This window comes from Pteronotus mesoamericanus, unplaced genomic scaffold, assembly GCF_021234165.1.
Source record: "Pteronotus mesoamericanus isolate MK-2021 breed Mesoamerican mustached bat unplaced genomic scaffold, CSHL_Meso_final contig_78, whole genome shotgun sequence".
Lineage (NCBI taxonomy): Eukaryota > Metazoa > Chordata > Mammalia > Chiroptera > Mormoopidae > Pteronotus > Pteronotus mesoamericanus.
The window spans coordinates 18,347,746-18,372,055 of record NW_026555258.1 but is presented as its reverse complement, the minus strand read 5'-3'; the positions used below and the strand labels follow the sequence as shown (position 1 = coordinate 18,372,055).

The window sequence follows — 24,310 nt, the reverse complement described above, 5'->3', positions numbered from 1 at the left end:
GTAATGCCCTTCTCCAGGTGACAGACAGGCTCTAAGGATGGGCTCAAGAGCGGACCCAGAGCCACTGCAAGCCAATTAGACAAGGACATTCGGAAGACTAGTAGTTTAAAAACAAAAACAAAAATACAATCAACCAACCTGTGGAGATTCAGCAAAACTTTTCCTGAGGCTAATTAAACAAACAAACAGAACAAACAAACAAAACTACACACTTTGGACTTAGCGTGTGTGACACAGGTATTGCGCTTGGAGCGTTTCTGAGATACAACATAACTCAGACTAACCTAAGCTATGATTTCCCTTACTGTGCATCAAATCCCACCCCTTTGGGTCAAAGATGGTTAAAAAATCTTTTTTAAAAAGCTTCCCTTTCACTCTAAGCATTCACTAAATCTTACTAAAATAGATGTAAATGACTCTAGTGACCTATCACCACCCTCAGACGGGAATTCACTGAGGTCAGAGAAGTATAGGGCTTCTCAGTTGAAACGCTTGAAAATTCAGTCTAGCTGGGCACCCTCTCCTTGGGACTCGATTCTCAAGCTCTCATTTCACTTAGAAAGTGTCTGCTCAAAATAGGTCTTTTTTCCTATTGCTCAGGTCAAACCATTTATTTTCCTCTCAGTTTATCAGAATGCAGCATGATGCTTGACCAAGCAAGCAATTATGTAAAGCAGAAATCACGGGGCGAAAAGGGTAAGTCAGGCCCTAAACAGCGTGGCTCAGTGTAGCTTGAGCGCCATCTCGCAAAGCAAAAGGCCGCTCCTTCGATTCCAGGTCAGGGCCTCCGCCTGGGTTGCAGGCCTAGTCCGCAGTTGCGGGCATGCGAGAGGCAACGAATTGGTGTTTCTCTTCCTCTCTCTCTTCCTCGCTTCCCTTCTCTCTAAAAATAAATAAGTAAAATCTTTGGAAAAACAAACAAACAAAAAAAAGCAAATCCATTTGGAAACTTCATCAGAGTCCGCAAAGGCGCAGGCTATCTATCACACAGCAGCAGACTAGAGGCAGTAGGAACCGTATGTTCTTGGGAAACATCCCCAAGAAAAATAGTAAGATTTTGAGGGGAACTTAACCAAGTAATTCTTAAGTTGATGTATAATAAACACATATGCATGAATAAGTAGATAACAAAAGGGGCAAACGCTCTGAGAATTAACAGGGAAAAAAGCAGTAACTTTTACTTGATATTTAAAAGAAAACGCGATTTTAGGCGGTGTCGAGGGGAAGGAGCTGGCGCCGCCCTCCGCTTCCTCTCCCTTTGCCTCTCCACCGCCTCCTGCCCGCAGCCAGACGGGAACCTCGCCTGCGTCCAGAAGCTCCCGGGCCATTGCTGGTGGGATACACAGTCATGGCGGAGGCTGCAGCTCCAGGGGCAAAAGTCAGCCCATCAGGGGCCGAAGAAGCAACCGCAGCGCTGGCAGGGGCCCCCCGGGTCCCATTCCCCAGAGTCACCTCCCCAACCGCGGAAGCGGGGGACTGGACTAAACAAGTCACCTGCAGGTATTTCATGCATGGCCTGTGTGAGAAAGGAGGTAACTGCCGCTACTCGCATGACCTCCCAGACGGTCCACACCGCGTAGTTTGCGAACACAGCAAACTGTTGAGACAGGAAGAAGCGATTGCTGCAGGCCTAGATGTGAAATCATCCCTTGCCACTTTCTGCAATCTCGCATCAGCGATTGAACCAAGTGTGGACGAGAATACAGGCGAGGCCGAGTCAAGAGATCCGAACTTGGCGACTGTCAGACCAGGCTCACAAGACTGGGTGAACGCCATCGAGTTTGTTCCTGGGCAGCCCTACCGCGGCGGCCGTACTGCCCCGTCTGGCGCTGCGGCACCACCCCTGCAGGCCTCGGGGGCCAGGGAACACTCGGAGAAGGCGTAGCCGGCAGTGGAAACAAAGCGGCAGCTTTGCCCCTATGCAGCGTTTGGAGAGTGCTGCTACGGGGACCACTGCATGGATCTCCACGGAGACTTCCGTGATCTGTGGGGACTGCGGGTCCTCCATTGCATGGACGCTGTCCAGAGGCCACAACACATAAAATCTTGCCTTGAGGCCCACAAGAAGGCCATGGAGCTCCCCTTTGCTGTCCAGCGCAGCAAGGACCAGGTGTGTGGGAGCTGCACAGAGGTGATCTACGAGAAGGCCAACCACAGTGAGTGCAACTGCGAGATCCTCTCCAACTGCAAGCACACCTACTGCCTCGAGCGTATTGTAAGTGGAGGAGGACAGAGCAATTTGAGAGCCAGACCATAAAAGTCCTGCCCTGAATGCCAGATCACATCTGACTTTGTCATTCCGAGTGAGTACTAGGTGAAGGAGAAAGAGGAACCAGAAACTCATTGGGAAATACAAAGAGGCTATGAGCGATGAGGCGCGCAGGTATTTTGATGAAGGGTGTGGGAGCTGCCCATTGGAGGAGACTGTTTCTATCAGCATGAGCACCCTGATGGCCTTTAGAGAGGAGTCGCAGAGACAGAATGTGGGAACATCAAGCAGATACTGGGCCTAACGAAGGAACCGCTTCTGGGAGTTCACGGAGGCAAGAGAGAAGGGCAGTCCTTTGACCACGATGAAGAACAGGTTGTCACCTCTGAGCTGGATACGCTTTTGGCTGCAAATGAAGACAATGACCTGACAGACTCTGAAGACCCATGAGCCTTGTTTCAGGGTAAACTGAAAGACTTTCATGATTCAGATCCATAGCAGCTGAGGGTGACCTGTGGCCTGGCCTGCCGAGCCTCAGATGGGCTGTCCCTGAGGTGGGAGGTGGAAAGGTAGAGGGGTGGGTGGGAGTGGGTGTGGGGGGGTGCGTAGGTGGGGGGTGGGGTGGAGTGGGGGTGGAGGGGGTAAGTGGGTGGGTGGGGGGTGGGGGTCAGGGGATGGGGACCTGGCAGGGCCTGCGGTTCTCTCCCAGGAGGACCTCACCCCTCCAGGTGCTGTCGTAATAACTTTAGCCCAGGGCCTGTCTTCTCAATCCCTCAAACTTTCCCCAAGAAATGTGTTGTTGCCTCTGGTTAAAAAAATAACAAAAATAAAAGTTTTTTTGTAACACGAATTTAACTGTCAAACAGTAAGTGTAGGTTTGTTGCATCTTCTATTGTCAACCAGATTCACACAGTTGGAGGGTATTGTTCATGGACTTTCCTGTACTCATTTTGAGGACCTGGGATTCAAAAGTCACACCATTGGCCCTGCTTTGGGGTCCAAGAATAGGTGTGATGGGTGAAGGATCTGGACTGTGGCTTTTGCTACAGACTTAAAAGGTGGACGCTTGAGGTTTCTGGTGAAATCTGCACATCTGTTTTTATATCTGTTCCCTCTGCTACAGTCCCCACCCCCGGGCACTTGTTCTGTGATTTGGGTCTCTTGTTTAATTGCACACAGGTAATAAACTACTGGGTAACCATACAAAAAAATATTTTAAAAATTCTATTTTTACAGTTACAGCAGGTGGTATTGGCACAGAAGAAGAAGAAGAACAAAAGAGAAAGTTCAGAAATAGATGAAGTATAAAACAAAATATAACAAAATATAAAATATCTAGACCTATACAACAAAAAGCATGAATTACCTTGAAAGTTGAAGACCAGAATACTGTAGACACAAAAAAAGACCTGGTTAATTTAACTGAAAATAAATTAACAACTAACAACGGAATTCTTAAAGAAGAAATATTTTTAAAAAAAATATACTTTGATAGCGCTGGCTGGGTAGCTCAGTTGGTTAGGGCATTTTCCTGATACAGTAAGGTTGCAGGAACCTTGTATATACAAAGGTCAGAGTATATACAAAGATCAACCAATGAATGCATAAATAAGTGGAAAAACAAATTGGTGTCTCTCTCTCCCTTCTTCTCTCTGTAAAAACAATATATAAATAAGAAAGTTTTTTAAAAGTAATATTGATTGTGTTATTACAGTTGTCCCTTTTTCCCTCCCCTTTACCCCCCTCCACTCTGCATCCCATCTTCCTTGAGCTTCCCCTCCTTAGCTCATGCCCATGGGTCACACATATAAGTTCTTTGGCTTCTCCATTTCCTATACTATTCTTAATTCACCCCTATTTTGTACCTATCAATTATGCTTCTTATTCCCTATACCTTTCCCCCATTCTCTCTCTGCCCCCTCCCCACTGATAATCCTTCATGGGATCTCCATTTCTGTGATTCTGTTCTTGTTCTAATTGTTTGCTTTGTTTTTTTTTGGGGGGGGGTTGTATCTTTTGTTTTTTAGGTTCAATTGTTGATAGTTATAAGTTTGTTGTCATTTTAATGTTGATAGTTTTGATCTCTTCTTTTTCTTAGATCTAAGTCCCTTTAACATTTCATATAGTAAGGGCTTGGTGATGATGAACTCCTTTAACTTGACCTTATCTGGGAAGCACTTTATCTGCCCTTCCATTCTAAATGATAGTTTTGCTGGTTAGAGTAGGGTTTCAGGTGCTTGCTTTTCATGGCTTTGAATACTTTTTTCGAGCCCCTTTTTGCCTGTAAGATTTCTTTTGAGAAATCAGCTGATAGTCTTATGGGAACTCCTTTGTAAGTCACTCTCTCCTTTTCTCTTGCTTTTAAGATTCTCTCCTTATCTTTATTCTTGGGTAATTTCATTATGATGTGTCTTGGTGTATTTGTCCTTGGATCCAGCTTCTTTGGGACTCTCTGTGTTTCCTGGACTTACATATTTATTTCCTTCACCAGATTGGGGAAGTTCTTCATTATTTTTTCAAGTAAGTTTTCAATTTCTTGCTTTTCTCTGTCTGGCACCCCTATGATTCAGATGTCGGAACGTTTAAAGTTGTCCCAGAGGTTTGTAAGCCTCTCATTTTTTTTTTTTTTTTTTGAATTCTTGTTTCTTCATTCTGTTCTGGTTGAATGTTTATTTCTTCCTTCTGTTCCAAATCATTGATTTGAGTCTCAGTTTCCTTCCTTTCACTGTTGGTTCACTGTATATTTTTCTTTATTTCACATTGTATAGCCTTCTTTATTTTGTGGCTGTACACAATCATTTCTGCGAGCACCCTGATGACCAGTGTTTTGAACTCTGCATCGGATAGGTTGGCTATCTCCTCGTCATTTAATCCTTTTTTTTTTTTGGAGTTTTAATCTGTTCTTTCATTTGGGCCATATTTCTTTGTCTTGTTGAACCTGTTATGTTGTAAGGGGCGGGGCCTTAGGTATTCGCAAGGGCAGGGCAACCCACTTAGCTGCTGCGTTGTGGTGCCACATGTGGGGAAGGGGTCAAGAGAGGGAACAATGCCGCTTGCTTGTCTCTTGCCCCACTAGGTAGTTGTCACTACCTGAAAGCAAATTGTGCCCTTAAGTTGTTGATTCCCCAGGTGGGTAGGTTTGTGTGCATTCTAGGACATTGTGGGTCTCTCCAACCAACTCTCCTGTGAGACTGAAAGTTTCTCCTGCCGCTGCAACCCCCAGAGCTTTTTACAGCCTGCGGTTTTGAGGCTTTATTTTCCCACACTGGAACCCTCATTTGTGTGGTCTGTCTCGCTCCCTAATTGCTCCTTCTAGCTTCCCTGCATGCGCACGTGGTACCGCCCAGCCAGCCGGCCGCGCCTTGCTCGCCCCAGTCCGCCAGCCGCCCCTGTCACACCCCCTCGGAGGCCTGGCTTCCTGTCTGTCTCTCCTTCCAGTTTGGCTGGATGTTTCATCTTTAACTTGGTTGTTGGACTTCCCTACAGTTCGATTGTTTAAACAAGAACCTTTAAAATTACTTTGATAAACTTTTGGGAAAATGTGAGTGCTTAGGACATAGATTAGAAAATTAATAAATAAATAAGACATAGCTAACTTGTTCTGCATTTCAGGAATTTAGGAAACTTGGTAAAGAATGAGGATAGGAAGAGATGGAAGGGAACTTTGTAGAACAGGAATAACTAATATATACAATTGTTTGCAAATTTCAATATAATGCTGTCTGTAGCCGGCAGAATAATGGCAAAGACCATGTACTAATCCCAGCACAAGAATATGTTACCTTCCATGGCAAAAGGAACTTAGTAGGTGTGATGAAATTAAGACTTTTGAAGATGGAGATGGAGAGATTATCCTGGATTTTCCAGGTTGGCACAATGTAATCACAAGGCTTAAAAGTGAAAGGAGCAGGGTCAAAAGGGTCAGAGTCAGAGAAAGATTTGAAGATGCCACACTGTTGGCTTTGAAGACAGAGGAAAGGCCACAGTGAAGGAGCATAGCCTCTAGAAGGTGGAAAAGGTAGAGGAATGGATTCTCCCTACAGCTTTCAAAAGGAACACGCCTCTGCCAATACCTTGAGTCCAGTGAGATTCATGATAGACTTCTGACTTCCAGAACTCTAAAATAATAAATGTGAAAGTAAACAAAATAATAAATGTGCATGGATATAAGCCACCAAGCTTGTGGCAATTTGTTACAGCATCAGTAGGAAACCTACGCACTCTACATTCACATTCTCTACATGACCAATGTCCTTAATAAGACTGTGAGTGATAGGGACTGTTCAGGAGGGTTAGATGATCCACCACCGAACTCAAAAGTCGACCATGGGAATGTGTCACATCCACCTCTACCCCCATGGAATTTTCAGAAATCTTATAAGACAGCTCTGGCTACTTTATCAGTTTTGGAATGGTGAATTAAACCAATCTTGTCCAAATCTTAAGTGTCTTGGGTTCAGTTGAGAAGGATGCCAAACAGTACCTATCAGATTTTGATTCCACGTATGTGTAATAGAGCATTAAAGGGAACACTTTCTTATTGTTATGAAATTTTATTTGTATGCTTTTGGATAATAATATACTTACATTTTAAAATTGAAAACAAAATAAGAAACATTCAAAAGACTCACTCTCACCCTGTTTACCTCCACCCCTTTATCCCTTGATCAATTTGTAGCCATTTTCATTAATTCATTGTTCTTATTCCAGGGTTTCTTTATGTAAAGCTGAATATTTTCATTTCCCCTCCTTCTTACACAAAAGACAGCATACCATACACACTATTCTCCACCTTGCTTTTCTCATTAAAACAGTACATCTTAGACAACACTCTGTATCAATGCATAAGAGTTCTTCCTCATTCCCTTTTTACAGCTGCATGATATTCCACTAGGTACATGGGAGCATCATAGTTTAACTAGTTTCCTCCTGAGAGAAATTTGAATTGTGTTGAGGCTTTTGCTATTATAAACTACATCACAATGAATAATTCTGAACATGAGTCATTTTGGACATGCACAGGAGAACCCACAGGCTAGGTCACAGAAGTGACGGCTGCTGGTTTGAAGGACAAAGGCAAGGTAAATATTCCCCTCCACAGAAGTTGGGCATTCTGTGCTCTGACCAACAACGTGTGGGTGCCTGTTTCCCCATGGCCTCAAAAAAAGCGTACATTGTTAAACTAGATTTCCCCCAAATTGACTGGCGGAAAATGATACCTCCCAAATTTGCATTTTTCTTAAAAGCAAGGGTGAGCACCTTTTCTTGTGTTTAAGAGCCACTTGCATTTTTTTCCTGAGCTATATTTTCATATCCTTTGACCCCAAATTGGACTCCTTTTGTTTTGTCTTGACCAAAGTTCTAAAAAACTGAGAAGAAAATAATCAGTTGCAAATACTTCCATATTCTACAATGACACACCCTTAACCCAATACCTAAGATGTGGTTTAAATTGAAAAGGACACAAAAAGTTCTTTGGAGAAATCTATTGGCGTGATGAGCATTTTTTCTATCCCCCCCCCCCCCAACCAATGGTAGGGGTAAGAGGTCTTGCTGACTGCAATCCTGGAAAAAGGAGCTTCAAGAGGACTTCCACTCAGAGAATTTGACTTGTGTCCCCTACAGCTTTGGCAGGCACAGTGGCCTGGTATCTGATTCCAAGATTAAGAAACCCAAGTGTCAAGAAACTGAGGCTGAAGGGCCAAAAAAAGTGTGAACCACATTGTAGCAAGCCACACTTCCACCAATGAAAGGACAAAGGGTCTAATGAGTAAGAAAACTGGTCTGTGACTGGAGCTATCCATGGGGTAACTGTCCATTTGGCATGGCAAGGTCCTGGGCGTTTCCATGGGTCAAGTAGATACCCTAGAAAATAACACCACTGGAGGAGCCATCTTGGCAAGAAAATACCAATACAGACAGCAATAGAGGCTGTGGGATGCATTTTCAGGAGCAGAAGCTGAGGTAGTGACTCAAGATAACAAAATGTAAAATAGGATAACAAAATATAAAATATAAGACATGCACAACAGAAAGTAAGAATCAATTACCTTGTAAGTTGAAGCCTAGAATACTCTAGACACATACACACACACAAAATTAAATGGAAACACATATCCTATCTCGGGATAGGAACACGCTTTATTTAACACACCCCAAAGAAAACTATTAAGATTTTGAGGGAAACTTAACCAAGTAATTCTCTAGTTTATGTATAATAAATATGTAACACATTAATAAATAAATAAATAAAGCTGAGAACACTAATAAGAAAAATAGGTATAAAAAACCCCTATTTCACTGTTACAGCAGGTGTTACTGGCAAAGAAATAGATCGGTGGAACAAAAAGGAAAGTTCAGAAATAGACTTTAGCTTATGATTTAGTATATGATTCAAATCAGTAGAGGAAAAACTAACAGTCGATGAATATTAATAGGACAACTGGCTAAGCCACTTATCAATAATTATAAAAAGATTCCCCCAACCTCATTCCTTATACTAAAATAAATGTCAGATGGACTAAAGATTTAAATTTTTTTAAACTTCTGCATTATTTTTCTTACCTTGAGATTGGAAGTTCTGAGCATGGCACCAAAGACAAAAGTACGTGAGGAGAAGACTGATACATTTGACTCTACAAATTTAAAGTTTTTATGTGGCAATGTATAATACAAACAAGGTCAAGGGAAATGATAAAATGGTGAGGGCTGAGAGTGAAAATCACAATGCTACAAAGTGCTTTTTCAAATCAATAAAAGACAAACATGCCAGGTAGTGTGAAAAAAGGCAATTCACCAAGACAGAATTAGAAATGACCGATCAACATGCAAAATAGTCAAGAGAAGTGTAAGTAAAACATTGAAACATCATTTTTCACCTACCAGATTAATGAAGATTAAAGATTCAATAATGCCCAGTTTTGCTGGGGCTTTCTACAAGTGAGAGTATAAACTTTTATAAACTTCCTGTGAGATTCCTCTGACAATACACAGTAAATAAAAAATGTAAAGGGTGGTTTTCATTACAATCTCACTTCTAGGAGTTTAGCCTAAGTAATAACTGCATACAATTATGCAGACTATAAGGATAGTAAACATTTGGAAACACTCTAAATGAACAATAGAGTACTGGTTAAATGAATTATGGTACAAACTTTAAATGCAATCATTATACCATGAAAAATGTGTCCAGGGTATGTTGATGAATCAAAGAAACATATTATAAAACTCTATGCATAGTCTGACCTCATTTTAGAAAGAAAGAAAAAAACAAGGTGTACCAACGAAGTATGGATACAGATATAGTCACACATACACACATCACCAAAATGATTCATTCTTTCTTTTTGAAACAATGAGCACATACTCTTTTTCAACTGATATGCTTCATTATATCACCAGCCAACAAATTGGGAACAGAAAAAGCCACACCCTTGTTCCTGTCCTACTACTACTGTTTTTTTCTTAGATAAATACAGGGTCCAGCACAAATAACGCCCCATTTTTTATTACAAAATCTTTTATTACAAAATCATAAGCATGTTATTCTGTAACATAACAATATCACACTTAAGTACACCATATGACAGTTTAGGTGAAATATCCAAATTATACCTATAAATTATTACACACATATTATTACCCTACCAACCACATTCAAACAGGCATTACTTCTGCCAGACCCTGTAGAATAAAAAAATAGAAAAAGGTTTAGAAAAGTAGAATGTGAGCTTAGCAATAAAAAAAGAGCACTGAGAATTCTTATATTTTTATTTACTTTCTTTAAAATCAATTAAAAATTAACTTTATTCAAAGTTAATATGGAATTTCAAGATAATTACTTTGGCTCTGGTCTTGTCTTAAGTACCCAGCTGCAAGTTCAGGTCTTGAGTCAGAGGTGGAATGTGATCTGCTTCCCCTAATTAACCTCCATCTATTGTTTGGTTGTTTGTGGCTCCTTCTAGAAGTGATGGGGGGAAGTACTTTATAGTGAAAAGACAGGTATAAAATGACATGTGCTATAATATAGTAAAGGTACTAAAGATAGATAGGAAAGAAGGAAGGGAGGGAGGGAGGGAGGGAGGGAGGGAAGGGGAAGGAGGGGAGGAAGGAAGGAAATGTAGAGGCCTAATACCCTCAAGAACCAAAAGGGCTATCTAAAGATAAGCTCAAGGCTTATCAAATCCCAGTAGTGAGAACTAGACTTGTAGCCAGAAGTCTTGGCCCCACAGTTTAAGCCACGTATCTGTCTGAACCCATTTTTCCATTCTAAAATGGGGTAAACAATAACCCCTACCATTCCCACCGCACCACACAGAACTTCTGTGAGAATGAAATGAAAGAACACATATATAAACAAAAACTATGGTGGAGATAAGTAAAACCAATGGGCACCCCCCCGCACACACACAGTCAGCCAGGGAACAATCTGCTCCATATCTGGGCAATCCCCCAATTTTGATTCCCAGTCTAGAAGGGAGCTAATGCTGGATCTTAGTGCTCACTTCTGCACGCTGTCCCCAGGACAGCTGGCAGGGAGGACCCCTCCTTCTTCCATCCGCACCTCAGGGCCCAGCTTTAGTTAGTGGCACTCACCCCCCCGCCCCCCCCCCGCCGCTCACGTCCGGCTCTGGGTGTGACCTAACCTGACCTTTGACCGAAGGACCCACATTCTCCCAGGAAGACCCACTATCCTGAGATGCTCTCCCCACTTAACCAGGAATCCACTTGGAAAAAAAACAAACAGTATTGGGGTGAAGCTACCAGGCAAATTTAGGAAACTTAAAACCACTTTCATGTTTATGAGAAAACTATTAGGACAGAACTGTAGAAAAATGGCACATCCTTTTTGCAAATGCTCAGCCCCTGCTTCTGTTAAGGATTAACACTGAGTGACTCTGTTATAATTTGGAACATTCAGAGGAAGTGACAAAGTCCATGTTTTTGTTGTTTTAGTACTCTTGTATGCACTGTTTTTATATTTCTACACTGTTCCCAAAAGTACACTGTACTTAATATTTTACTTAATAGCTATTTTACTAGAAATTTTTGATGCTAAGCAAGTGAGTTGTTTTTTTTTTTCAGTGACAATTGTACTAAGTTTCCATGTGGACAACTGTAGCTTATTTGGCAGTTAATCTCAGAGCTGCAAATTAGGGGGTGGGGGGGTGGCTATGGAAACATATGGTGTTTATGAACTGGTGGAAAAAAAAAAGGGTTGGAGGAGGGGGGAAGGCTTAGATTCTCTCTTGGGAGAGAGGTGGCTTTGAGGGGAATCCTTACTCATCAGAGATCCTACCCTATACTAATCACAATAATGTGTAATGAGTCCAAATTCAATTCAAGCTGTGAAAATAGTATGAGTTTGAATTGTTGCACATAAAAATGAAAAGTAGAAAGCAATTTGTATTAGTCTGTTGAGAGTTCTACTCTGTAATTCACTTGAGATGAGAGCAGGAATGTTTCTAAATGTTGGCCCTAAATTGTAGTCTGAGATAGTACTTCAGAGGACAAAGGACAATTATTCCTAATACTGGCAGGGGGCAGGGGCCAGGGGTTGACAGCTGGCACTGAACCCCCAAGTGGCAGGGTATTACTTCCACCTCTCTGACCCTTCCCAACTGAATGAATACATTTTGTGCTGAAACCCCCAGTGAGGAGCAACTTCATGGACAGTTCCCACTTCTTCCCTTTGTTCCTATTGTCTCCTCCTCTGCTTCCAAGCCCCGGCTCCTTGACCCTGGCCCTCACCGATGCCCAGCCCACCATGTTGGGAAGACTGTCCCTCTCCCTTGGGGCTGCAACGCTGCCCAGTCCCAGGACCATGTTCTTCTATGTGCCCGGGAGGTTGTACAATCTAATTGTGCTCCTGTTGCCTCCCCGCTGCTTTTTTCTTCTCCGGGCCTAAAAGGGAGGGAGGAGAAGCTGCTGTCCTTAGAGAAATCACAGGCCTCTGCCTTTCTCCTTCATTTCCCACTGAGGCCTGGAGTTACACTGTCGGGTAGGAAGGAAAGTTAAAGAATGCTCATCGGGCTTTAAAAGTCAAATCGACTACACTCCCTCTGTAAACTCAGTATCATGGCAGTGGGCCCGGGACGGCTTACGTCTAATGGGTCACGGTCCATGACAGGGTAACAGTCACAGTTATTGAGGGTGTAGATTAAGGGAATGACCGCTCCACCCACATTGTTCTGCCTTCCCTATAAACCCTTGGATTCTGGCCATGGGCTTGATATTGCTTCAGTCCAGTGTTACTCATGGCCCCTGAATCTAAAGGGAGGCACAGAGCATTTTTACGAGACCCTCATTGACAAAAAAAAATTAACCAAGGCTGTTATAAATATTCATATGCAAGAGAACTGTCTACATTCACAATTTTTACTGGAACAAACCCTTAAGGCTTTTGAATACTTAAGACTAGTGGGACTGTACCAAATAGACATTGCAGGGAACTTAGTGAGACGGCCAGGCTGGTGTATTTCCTAATTAGATGTCAATTAATTATAGAAAAAAGGCTGCTTCTAAAGTGTTTGACAAATTTGCCTATGTCAATGATCTCTATTCTTTTCAATGCCCTACTTCATAAAGTCAAATTTTAACCCAAACTTAAGTCCATCTTATTGCTTATTATAAAAGAATGGATTCCAAATTAACCAACAGAGATGCTACAAAAGAAGACACAGAGACCCTCTTGCATTCGATGTCCAGAGGAGCTGTCTCTCAGGCATCACTCAGAAGCAGATGCAGGCCCAGCCCATATGACCCTTGTATATCAAGGGTCTCAAGTTCATAGGCACAGAACTGGTCATGTAGCATATCAGCAATTCCTGAGTTTCCTCCTTTTGGGGGGTTTCCACAGAGACAGCCCCATCTTGAATCCAGGAACGGGGCCAAGCTGGAAACGGAGAAAGTCTGCAAGCCTCCCCCACACACATGGATGGAAGGTGCTCTCTGCAGGCACCTGAGAAGCTTTCATACCATCTGCCCCAGCAGCAGTGCATCCGTCACACGTAGCACCCACTTGCAATCTAGACATGGGGGAGGAAGAGAGAGTCCATTGACACGCCTTGGTTTTCCCATGGTGCATCCCTCAGAGTAGCCCATGCACATTCATGTAAAGCTGCGCGGGAGATCAGCCACCACTCTGTGAGTGACCAGGGCAGCCTTCACCGACCTTGCTCTTCTCCCGAGACAGGAGGGCATCCCCCCACCCTAAGGTGCAACGACTCATGCCTTCTGCCTGCCGAGTGTCCGCGGAGCCCAGGACGCCCTCCGCCCACATCACTTTGACCCTCCTCAATCCCAGCTGTTTTTCATGACTCCCACATCATCCCCCGCAAGGCCCCACTCATTTCTTTGGTTTGCAAGCCAGTGCTCAATCCACGGAGCCACACCAGCCAGGGTTCCTGCTCATTTCTTAAAAACAGTCTCACATACCACACTGCTAAGAAGGAGAGGAACGCGAGGACAATCACAACAGCCAGGGAGCCCAGCCCAACGCCTACCACCTGCTGCAGCGTGAACGACGAATCTGCGGGACAAAACCACATGGTGAGAGGTGCACGGCCGCCCGTGCTCCCTGCACGTTAACCCCGAGCTTGGCCCCATTCAACAAACCTTCCCCCAAATGCCCAGAGGGCCTCCTGCACCCTAGGTTTGCCCTGAGGATGCAGGGCTTCAGAAAAGCTCACTTCCAGGGTATTTCTAAAAAAGCAGCATAAAAGCAGACCACATTCAAGTTACAAGACATGAAAAAAGCTGATCTTGTTGAGCATACAAATGCAGTGTCCTGTGCTGCTTTTGTTGGTCTTCTCTCAAGTCAATTACACGTGATAGACTTCTACGGGCAGTCTTCCTTTGCATTGAGGGAGAAGTCATTCTGATATCACTTGAAGTTTTTGCCTGAAAAATGACAGTTAGCTCCAGTAGTTGAACACAGCAAACAAATCCTCTCTGTTGGATAGAGTTATCTGTCATTTCCCTACTCATCAGCAAGAGTGGTACCCCTCTGCTCTGCTCAGCAGATTACCACAAGGATAAAATATGAAAATTGATGTAAAATCTCTTTGAAAGACATGAATATTTCTATTTGGAGTACATCACATGCCAACTCCAAGATCCCTGGTTATAAACTTGAAAATACCCACATTTGAGTTGCACATTTGGGCCCAGTGACTGAATCAGTGTCATGTTCTAAACGAGTGGTCTTGTTTTAATTTGCAAACACTTACTTAGCCCACTCTATGTGCCAGACACTGTTCTAATTACCTTTCCTAAGCACCCAGTGGGTATACTAATAAGAGGAACAGGTACATGTTCCTCTTATGTTACAGTTAAGGAACCGAGGCATAGAATGGTTCCTCACAGTTAAGGAACCGAAGCATAGAATGGTTCCTTACAGTTAAGGAACTAAGGCACAGAATGATTAAGCTACTTGCCCAAGGTCACCCAGCTAGTAAATGACAGAGCCAGAATTCAGACCCAAACTGTCTGGCTCCAGAGTCGTTGCTGTTGACCACAGCACCATGCTTTCCCCACGCATATCTGAATCCAGCTCGGTCTACAGCTGGGCAGGCCCCTCTCCCTCTACGAGTCAGGGGGACCCAGACCTGTGCAGGCCCAGACCTTTGCTGCACAGGCCGATGGGGATGGGGCCTTAGGCTGTAGTAGTTCAAGTTTCTCTTTGGAAGAACAGAAGTCTTCCAAAAGTGTGCAATGGTGCTACCAGACATTGAAGAGATATTAAGGCTGACTCTGCATCTATAGAATTAAAAATAAAAATAACACTAAGCCATAGAATAAATGTAAGAAAGTGAAACCAAATCCAAATTTTGACAGATGATTTGCTGGGTTGTCACTGCTGAGATATCAAATTACTTATTTTGTACCCCTTTTTACCAATACCCCAGGCATGTGCTTAGTCTGCCCCTTGGGTAATCCAGCACTACCTTAGAACAGCTGAAAACAGCAAGCAAAGATCTGTTACCATGAGAGGTGAGGGGCTTGAGCAGAAAAACAGTAGCCCCTGGACTTCAGATCCTCAAAACACAGATGACTTACTTCCCAGCAGTGAATGAGGCAAGCTGAGAATAGTTCAAGCTACTCAGCTTTTTCTTCATCTAATCGCCACTGTCCAAAATGGTTGCCACTAACCGCAATGTAGATATTTAAATCTAAATTAAAATAAAAATTCAGTTTCTTAATCATACTATTTCAAACACTCAATTTCTTGCACACATTTCAAATGCCGAGTAGCCACATGTGGCTAGTGGCTACCATATTGAAGCACGCAGCCTTAACATCATTCCATCACTGCAGAAAGTTCTGTGGATCGGCACTGCCCAGATCTCAACAAGCAGGTGAAGAGCAGTTTGGTTCTAGTGGAGACTCAACACAGTTGCTGTCACCAGCAAAGGCAGCCATGGAATAGACCTCTTGCTAAAGAAGCCTGTGAGATTCCTTATCTCAGAAAGTGTCATCAAGAGGCTTTCTAGAAAAACATGGCTTACACTGTTGGCTACATTTAGCATTTAGAGGAAAAAGATCTTGACATTTTAAGAAACCATATTATAGAATGGAAGGAGGAGCTGTGTGGTTATATTAAAAATTGGTAAAGGGGAAAAAATGGGGGAGTGACTTGAATCAATAAATATTAAAACAGTTCAGTGTTAGCATAAGAATGAATACATGGGAATAAAATAGAAATCTGAGAAACAAACACAGTGTCAAATAATTTCAGAGTTTGAATACTGGAGTCAGGTTGTCCAAGTCTGTATTTGAACACCACCACTCCCTAACTGTGTGACTTTGGGCAAGCCATTCAGCCATTCTGTGCCTCAATTTCCCCACAGAGGAATGATATAATAAAATAAGAATAATAACAGTGGTATCCATTTTATAGGGTTATTGTGAGAAATAAATCAGTTAATGCATGATGGAACAGTGCCTGGCAGAGAGTAAGCAGTAAGCAAAGATTACCTATTGTTAATTATTGTTATTGTTGTTTTATTACTGTTTTACATCATTGGGGAAAGTATACATTATCAATAACTAGGGTTGAGAAAATTGACTAACCATATAAAGTAATTTTGATCACTAGTGTTTATATTATATACCAAAATAAAATCCAGATGGATTAAAAACTTAAATTGAAACCTAAAAGAATTAGAATAAAACGTGATTACCTAATATTAAAGCAAGTAAGAATTTTCTAAGCATATTTATTAATGCAGAAGCCTTAAAATAAGAGAATGAAAGATCTGACCATATTAAAAAGCAAGCACTTATATATACCAAAACTACCATAAACAAGCTTAAATGGCAAATGAAAAACTGGGTAATATATTTAGAACAATTAAGTGCCAAGGGGTTAACATACAGAGAGTATTACAAATTAATAAGGAAAAAGCAAAATGAACAAATTCTATGAAAAGGTAAATCACATATAAAACATGTATACAGATGATTGATAAACCTTTGATCAACTGCTCTCTTACAAGTAGTAAGGATGCAAATTAAAACACCGAAATACCATTTTTGCATACTAAATTCATTGGGTTTTTCTTTTTTCTAAATTTTTAAAAAAGATTTTATTTACTTATTTTTAGACAGAGGGGAAGGGAGGGAGGAAGAGGGAGAGAAACATCAATGTGTCGTTGCCTCTCATATACCCCCTAATGGGGACCCAATTCACAACCCAGGCATGTGCCCTGACTGGAAATCGAACCAGTGACCCTTTGGTTCGCAGGCCAGCACTCAATCCACTGAGCCACACGAGCCAGGGCTGTTTTTCTTTTAAGAGAAAATACAGCATTGGAGATGGCGGCGAGAAGCTAGTATTTTACTGCCCTGCTTGTTTCATCCGATCTCCCATCATTCCTCTCAACTTTGATCATCAATATTTTCTATTTTTTCCTCCAAAGGTTCACCCTCTCTATATACTGACTGATGAAAATGTTGAACTGAAGGTGACTGTGGATAGTAACCCCTCCTACATGTTCCTGGGTTTGAAATCAACTCATTAATATGCAACATTTGCACAGTCATTCCACCAGTTTCTAAAGGTTACACACAGCCCTCATTTCCCCGCATTGTCCACAGGGCATTGTTAAGTGCTGGCTTAAGTCAAAATGCATGATGCCTGTCACATATTCCTAACCAGTTAGTGACAGTGTCCAAGAAGAGAGCAATCTGACTAACTGTGCCCACAGATCCCATGCTGACTGCTGGGAACTGCTGCTTCCTCTACCAGGTAGACACAGAGCCCTCTCTTGAATATCTTGCCTGGCCTTGACTTCAAGTTATCGTCATGTATGCTTTGCAAAGCCTATCACCAGTGTACAAAGGTTCCATGTTCTTTGCTCATCTCCAGCTTTATTACTTTTCTCTTCCTCTCCAAGATTTCTCAAAGATCACTTGTTAATCCACTTCATTTGCAGGTTGTATGAACCTGCAAAAATGTGCTCCACCCAGGTCAGACTTGAACTTGTAGAGCAGTGAGCTCTTGTTTTCAAATATCCCCTCAGGCAAGAAGCAAAGTAGACGTGAAACCTGACTTTCTCTTGACCGTCCACCTGCAGGGCATCATTCACTCTCAGCCATAGACCCAACGATTCCTTACTCCAGACTAAATATTAGAAAATCACCTTTTTTCATTCAGCGTAACATGACGGGTTTTGCCTCCAGGCATGGTTCCTGCTGATAGAACAGTTTTTGATTATATGTCTCTCTACTTTGTCTAGATATTCTGAAAATCTGAGTCCATCCAATCAATAGCCTCACGGTGAAGCCACATGGACTTCTTTAAGGACTTCCCCATTGATTCTTTATGGAGAAAACTTACAACTGGCCAATCTGAATTACATTTCTTACAGCTTTGCCATCCTCTGTTTACTCCTCCCTTCCATGGTCTTATGCCATGAAATCATGGTGTGTGTGTGTGTGTGTGTTTGTTTGTTTGTTTGTTTGTTTTGGAATCACCTGTAGAATATTCTCTTAGAAACCCAAGTGAGTGGATCAGGAGTTATATCCCAAGTTCTCAGGAACTCATTCTTGGAGAAAATAAATCCACTGGGCTTGAACTCCACCATTCTCTTCAGGACGGCTCCCTAAAGAGGTACAGTGCTCAGGAGGAGTGATAGGACTTCTCTGGGCTTATCTTTAACCCTTTCATGCATGGAAATATTGCGGATGCTGAAGAACCAGTTAGAAAAGCCCTATTCCTACTCTCAGACTTTGTGACAGCTTGAGGACTTCCTATGTCTGTGGACATTTTTTGTGAACCTACTCAGCAGGGTCATTTCCTGAAAGCACCAATTCCATTCTCAAAAGCTACAAATAATCAGCACTGTGAATTCTATTTAATGTGTTAAATTTCTCTTGCTCTTCTAGGGACTCCTCACCTGAATTCCCCACATAATAGGAGGTAACAAAGGAGATCAAAGCAGAAAACTAATTTAGAGGTAAGTAAAGTCTGATGAATCAGCAACATTATTGAATTCATTTTTCTATCGCAACTTCACAAAATACCATAAACTTAGCAACTAGCACCCATTTATTAGCTAACGATTCTGTGGGTCAGAAGTTCAGGCACATTGTGACCAGGTCCTCTGCTCAGGGTCTTACAAGGCTGAAATCAAGGTGTCAGATGGGCCACGTTTCCCTGCAGGGGACCTGTGGAAGAATTCGTTTCCTAGCTCATTCAGGTTATGGGCTAAATTCAGTTCCTTGCGGTCGTAGGACTGAGATCCCCATATTCTCACTGTTGTCAGCCAGGGGCCACTCAGTTCCTACAGGGCATCCACCTTTCTGCCATGCGGTCCCCTCTACCTTCAAAGCCATCAGGAGAAAACCTCATGTCAAATCGATCTCTCCCTCGGAATCTTCAGTTTCCCCTGTCTCTGACCTCTAGACCCACTTAAAAGGCTCATGGGATTAGCACAGGTCCAGCTGAATAATCTCTCCATTTGGGACCTTAATTATATCTTCAAATTTTTTCACAGCACCTAGAATAGCCTTTGAATAAATGAGGGAAGATGTGTGTACACCAGGGGCCAGGAGTTTGTGAGACTATCTTCTCTGCCTACCACAATTATGAAGGTTTTAAGCGAGTGTCTGTGTCTGTGTGTATACACACATATACATAACATACACATAGATATACAGATATAGTAGGCTTATATCTTGATGTAAATCTTCTCTGGATTATTTAATTTGATAAGTAGGCACCTACTATGCTTCGTTTTTCATCAAACTGTACTCCTGGTTGCCTGTATTTGTTCATTCCAATTCCATACATTCTGATTAAGCACCTAATGTGTGCCAGGCACTGCTCTAGCTCTTCAAATGCTCTCCCTCCAGAGTATAGAATCTAGTAAGAAAAGAAAGTGTACTAGTTGCTCTGAAGTATGGCAGAATGGCTAAAGATAGGAAGAGATAGAAACCTTGTCCGTCGAGCAAATTTAAAAAGCCTTAGGAAGAAGATGGCACTTGATCTTAATCTTGAAGAACAAGTGAGATTGCAGTAGGGCGTAGGGTATAGGGCAGTCCAGGTGGAAGTAAGCATGTAATCAATCATATGAGCAAAGACATTAAGGAGAAAAGGCAGGGGCCATATCCAGCGAAGAGCTGGTATATACGTTTGCATGGAGAGATGCTACTAGAAAGGTACATTGGTATCACATTGAGACCTTGAGAACTATGGAAAACCATCACAGGAAAGACTAAAATCAGTCCTGTAGTCTAGAAATATGAGTCAGTGGCAGCATGCAGGCTGCAATGAAGAGGGAAACCCTGAACACTTGTGATGGAAAATGAGATAGGAGCCTTTACCAGCCATCCATGCTGCAAATGGCAAGGCCTATGTGCAGAATGAAAATCAGAGAGGCAGGCCCGAGGTGCCAAATGTGGGCTGAAAGAGAAAGAGGAGAAGCCAGTGACTCAAGAGGTTTCTGCCTACAACTGAAGACTGTTCCCTGATTATAGCTTATTATCATTTCACATATATCAAATGACCTCGCTCTGTGACTCAAGAAATCACAGACTCATAGACTTTGTGGCTGCAAGGATCTCAGAGATCTCGGAAAGAGGCCACTGAGAATCAGCCAAGTTAAATATAATTTCAAAGACATTGGGCTGATTAGTAGCAGATCTCAGGCAAGAGAGCCTGGGCCTTTGCATTTCCCATTAAACCAACTGCTGTTTCCCTGGTAATCACCACAAAGCTCCTTTACACGCAATTTGCAAAAGGTAAACACCATAATTCACGATGGTGCAAGTTCAAGAATGGGGTTGTTGCTTGGCATGACTGGAATGGAACAATTTCTCTTGTTCACAGAAGAAACTGCCAGAGGTTAGTGCACAGCCCAAGTTAATTATGTACGTAGAAAAATGTATGCTAGCATTCCCTTCAGAATTCTGACAAAACCATGGGTGTTCCATTACCTCCAGAGCTTTCCAGAAGTTTGAATTCAAAGGTTCAAACCTGCTCTCAATGTGGGTTCTTAATTTGAAAGTGGAGAAAAAGGCACTTAGATATTTCCAAGGCAAAATCCTTCCTGTTTAACTTAATCACAGTAGAATGCAGCCAGCTCTTTGGCCATTTCTTCTATCCAGTTTGAGTGTCTGCCAAGCATCCCAAAGAGTTGCAGAAAGCAGTGGAATCTGGAAGCGACTGTCTCTGTATCTGTCCAGGTTACTCACACATCTCCACTCTTCTGTAAAAACGACCTCTTTTCCTTGTGGCAACTCCATTCCCACCCTTAGAGCTTTAGGAAACAGACTGGCAGAAAAATTTCCCGTTGGATCATTGGAATGTGTGGTTGTTTCTCATGCCCTCACTAAACTCCAAGAAAGGGAGCTTAGCCTATTGGCACACAGAAAGGTAACAAACAGCATACATCTTTGTTAAGAGAGGTCCTCACTTACTATGCTAAGTGAGATAAGTCAGAGAAAAAAAGATAAATACTATATGATCTCACTTATATGTGGAATCTAACAAAAGTGAACTCATCAAAATAGAGAATAGAATGGTTGTCGCCAGGGGTTTGGGGGGGTCAGGGACATGAAAGGGGACAAACTTCCTGTTATAAGATGAACTAGTTCCGATGATCTAGTGACTGTAGTTACAGTTATCAATCCTATATTATAGAATGGAAAGTTGCTAGGAGAGTAGATCTTAAATGTTCTCTGTCACTCTGTCATACACACATACACACAAAAATATATAGCGAGATGTTGGAGGTGTTAAGTAACCTTATTGGGGTAATCACTTCACAATATACATGCATGCCAAATGATCACATTACAGACTTTAAACCAATTATATGCCGTTTCTATCTCAATAGAGATGGAGATATGAGAGAGAGGAGAGAAATCCTGGTGGTCTGATAATTCGTCATCCAAGATGGCTGGCGGTCAGGTACCACACCTTCCCAAGTGAGAAACCAAGTCCTCTACCCCTGATGAAGGTGTGAGTAGAGGTAAAAAGAGGGGAAATAAGATTAGGGGATAAGCAGACAAGTGAAGGGAGCCTAATACCCTAGGTCCCTCTCAAACATTTCCTGCTCAGTACCCTGTACTGAGAGGGTAAGGAATCCCCCATTGTAACCTGCCACCCACGGGAATCCCCCTGGAAGCCAGGCTACATCCGCTCTTCCGCATCACCCGAGCATATTGTTTTATGCTGCCCTGAGTAAGGGATGGGATGGAAGGGGTTAAACTGAGACTCTGAACTAAGGGCAGGATTCCTCAGGCTGTTGCCGGGGACTCATAAACCACAAGGAAACAGTTTAGATTCAAAGGTCATAAACTTCACAACATTTCTGGTATTAGCTACAAACTAAGAGAGTTCTGGGAATCAAATCTACTGGCTGGCTGCCTGTTGGTTTAAAGAAAGAAAGGCACGGCTCGGGAAATCCCAGCCTGGAAATCGGGACCTGCCTTTGCTCAATCCCTTAGGCAATTCCCCCACAGGGAGAGCCGCGTGTGGGAAACAGAAGCATTAAACTGTACAGCACTCACAGAGCTCCTTCCGGCCGCATCTCTCAGGCGCGGCTTTGGAGGAAATGGACAGGGACACTCTCCCATGGGGCAGAAAGACCAAGGCAGCCCAACCAACTGATCAAGTGACCCGCTCTGCTGCCAAGGCAAGGGCGGCTTGCTTTTCCTGTCCTGCATGATGTGCTCATTCTTACGAGCCCGCTGACTGGTGCACAGTACTTGTCTTCCTTTCTAGGTGAAATTACTTGTTTGTCTTTTCATATTTTATACTGTGGTTTGAGAATGGCTGAAGTTACCGTTTAGTCAGAGATTGATCAACAGATCAGGAGAAGCACATCTGGATTAGATTAAGAGGAATGGACCATGCCCAGGGATCTTGGTCTTGGAGCTGGATGCCGTACCAGACTAACCTTTGAGTTTTCTTCTACCGGGGTTCCATTTTTGGTTGTGTGGAAGACAATTCTGTTTTCTTCATGGAGGGTGTCTTTCTTAATAGTACATGTGCATGTGTGTTGCAAGCAGCCAAAGGGCTGAAAGTACTGGAATGTTTCAGCCCTTTGTTTTGGCTTGACAGTGTGTCTTTCTGTGCCTCTTTTCCTGGTGGGGTCCATGCCCCATTCTCACCGCAGCCCTGGTGGGGCTCTCAATCCCATTGGTCTGCCTCCAACCAGCCATACAGGTAAGCCCCAAACCCACGGTAGGATGATCATAGTACCCCATCTCCTATTGATAGTGATGCATCCAACAGATAGTCACATAACCTGAGAGAAAAAGACTCCCTGAATTGAAAAACTTTCTGTTCCTACTCAAGTTGCTAAGCTGGGGCAGCTGGTACACCTCCCTTCCCACCACATGGCTTATAGTGGAAGAAAATGAGGCCCACTCACACTTAGAAACAGAACAGAGATGACAGACAGAAAGGGAGAATCCCACTCACGGCATCGAGTCCCCAGTTCCTGGGGCCCTTGAGATGCTGCCCTTGTTGGAATTCCATAAGTCCCGGCCCCCAACCCCCCTTCCTTTTCAGCTATGGCTTTGCTTAAGCTCCTATGAGATCGGTTTCTGTGCCCTGTGACAATTTCAAAAGAAAGCTCATTAACAAACACTTGATGTTGCAGATTGGACATAGAAATGAGGACAGCATTTGAGGCAGAAAATGGTTTTACCTTTCACCAGAGCCCAAACTGCACAGGAGCATCTTCTCACCTATAAAGGAAAACACAGCAACATGTTTAGCTAGATGGCATATGCTCTCCGTTGAAATAGTACATTTTAGCCCTTCAAGTTTCAGGGTTTTATCTCTTAATTTGGACTACAATATCTTCAGCATCTCATCTAGCTCTAATATGTTACAAATGAGCCACATGATCACCAAGTGGTCAGTGGATTGGCAAGTGACCCCAGCGCTCACTTCTATAGCTTTCCATAGATCTCAGAAAGCACACACTCGGGGTCACCAACAGGAATGGCAATTATTTTATTGCCTTTGCCAGCTCTGAGCAACTGGCATCCACTGCCTGGGGAATGCTGTTGAAAAAGATTCTGAGATCCCATCCAGGTTCAGCAAGAAGCTTTGATGCCTGTGATAGACAAGGCTATGAGAACTCCTGGCATATAATTATACTTCACCTATCTAGGTGATACTTATTGGGCAACCACATTTACCCAAAATGTAGCCAAGAACCAGGAAGAAAGCAAAAAGAGTATGTATGAGACAAGGGTCTCATCCATGTAGAAGAGACCCACAAACTCACTGGAATAGAATGCCTTCTCTTCTTCTCCACTGTTTTTATTTTATGCATACTTGTCTATTAGGAATGCTGAGATTACCATTTATGATAAAACAAAGCAAAATATTCCCCAAAGGAAACTGAATAGCAGACATTAGAAAAAGATTTTCCAACTTCAATCGAATTCTCTTTCAAGTGACAACCTTGGGCAGTTTGGGCTTTATTTTATTAAAAAAACGACAAAATATTTACACTGAAAAAAAATTCTGGCAAAAATTTAAAATGGCTATAAGGTTCTGACTGAGACTAAATTTTGCCTGATACTAAGGACAGCAAGTCCATCTAATGAAAGATAACATGCAAGAGTAACCAG

The 24,310-nt window shown here is 42.7% G+C and overlaps 1 protein-coding gene and 1 pseudogene across 1 annotated transcript in view; one reads left to right on the top strand and one right to left on the bottom strand.

The window, feature by feature from the left end:
* The first annotated feature begins 1,348 nt into the window (after positions 1-1,348).
* LOC129079640 (E3 ubiquitin-protein ligase makorin-1-like) lies at positions 1,349-2,605 on the top strand (annotated as a pseudogene).
* Positions 2,606-13,120: 10,515 nt separating this feature from the next.
* SUSD1 (sushi domain containing 1) overlaps positions 13,121-24,310 on the bottom strand; it is a 100,274-nt gene continuing 89,084 nt past the window's right edge. Inside the window, 3 exon segments of the mRNA XM_054584521.1 lie at positions 13,121-13,236; positions 13,646-13,739; positions 23,374-23,413. Of these exon segments, the coding sequence (XP_054440496.1) occupies position 13,236; positions 13,646-13,739; positions 23,374-23,413 (135 nt within the window). The 3' untranslated portion in view covers positions 13,121-13,235.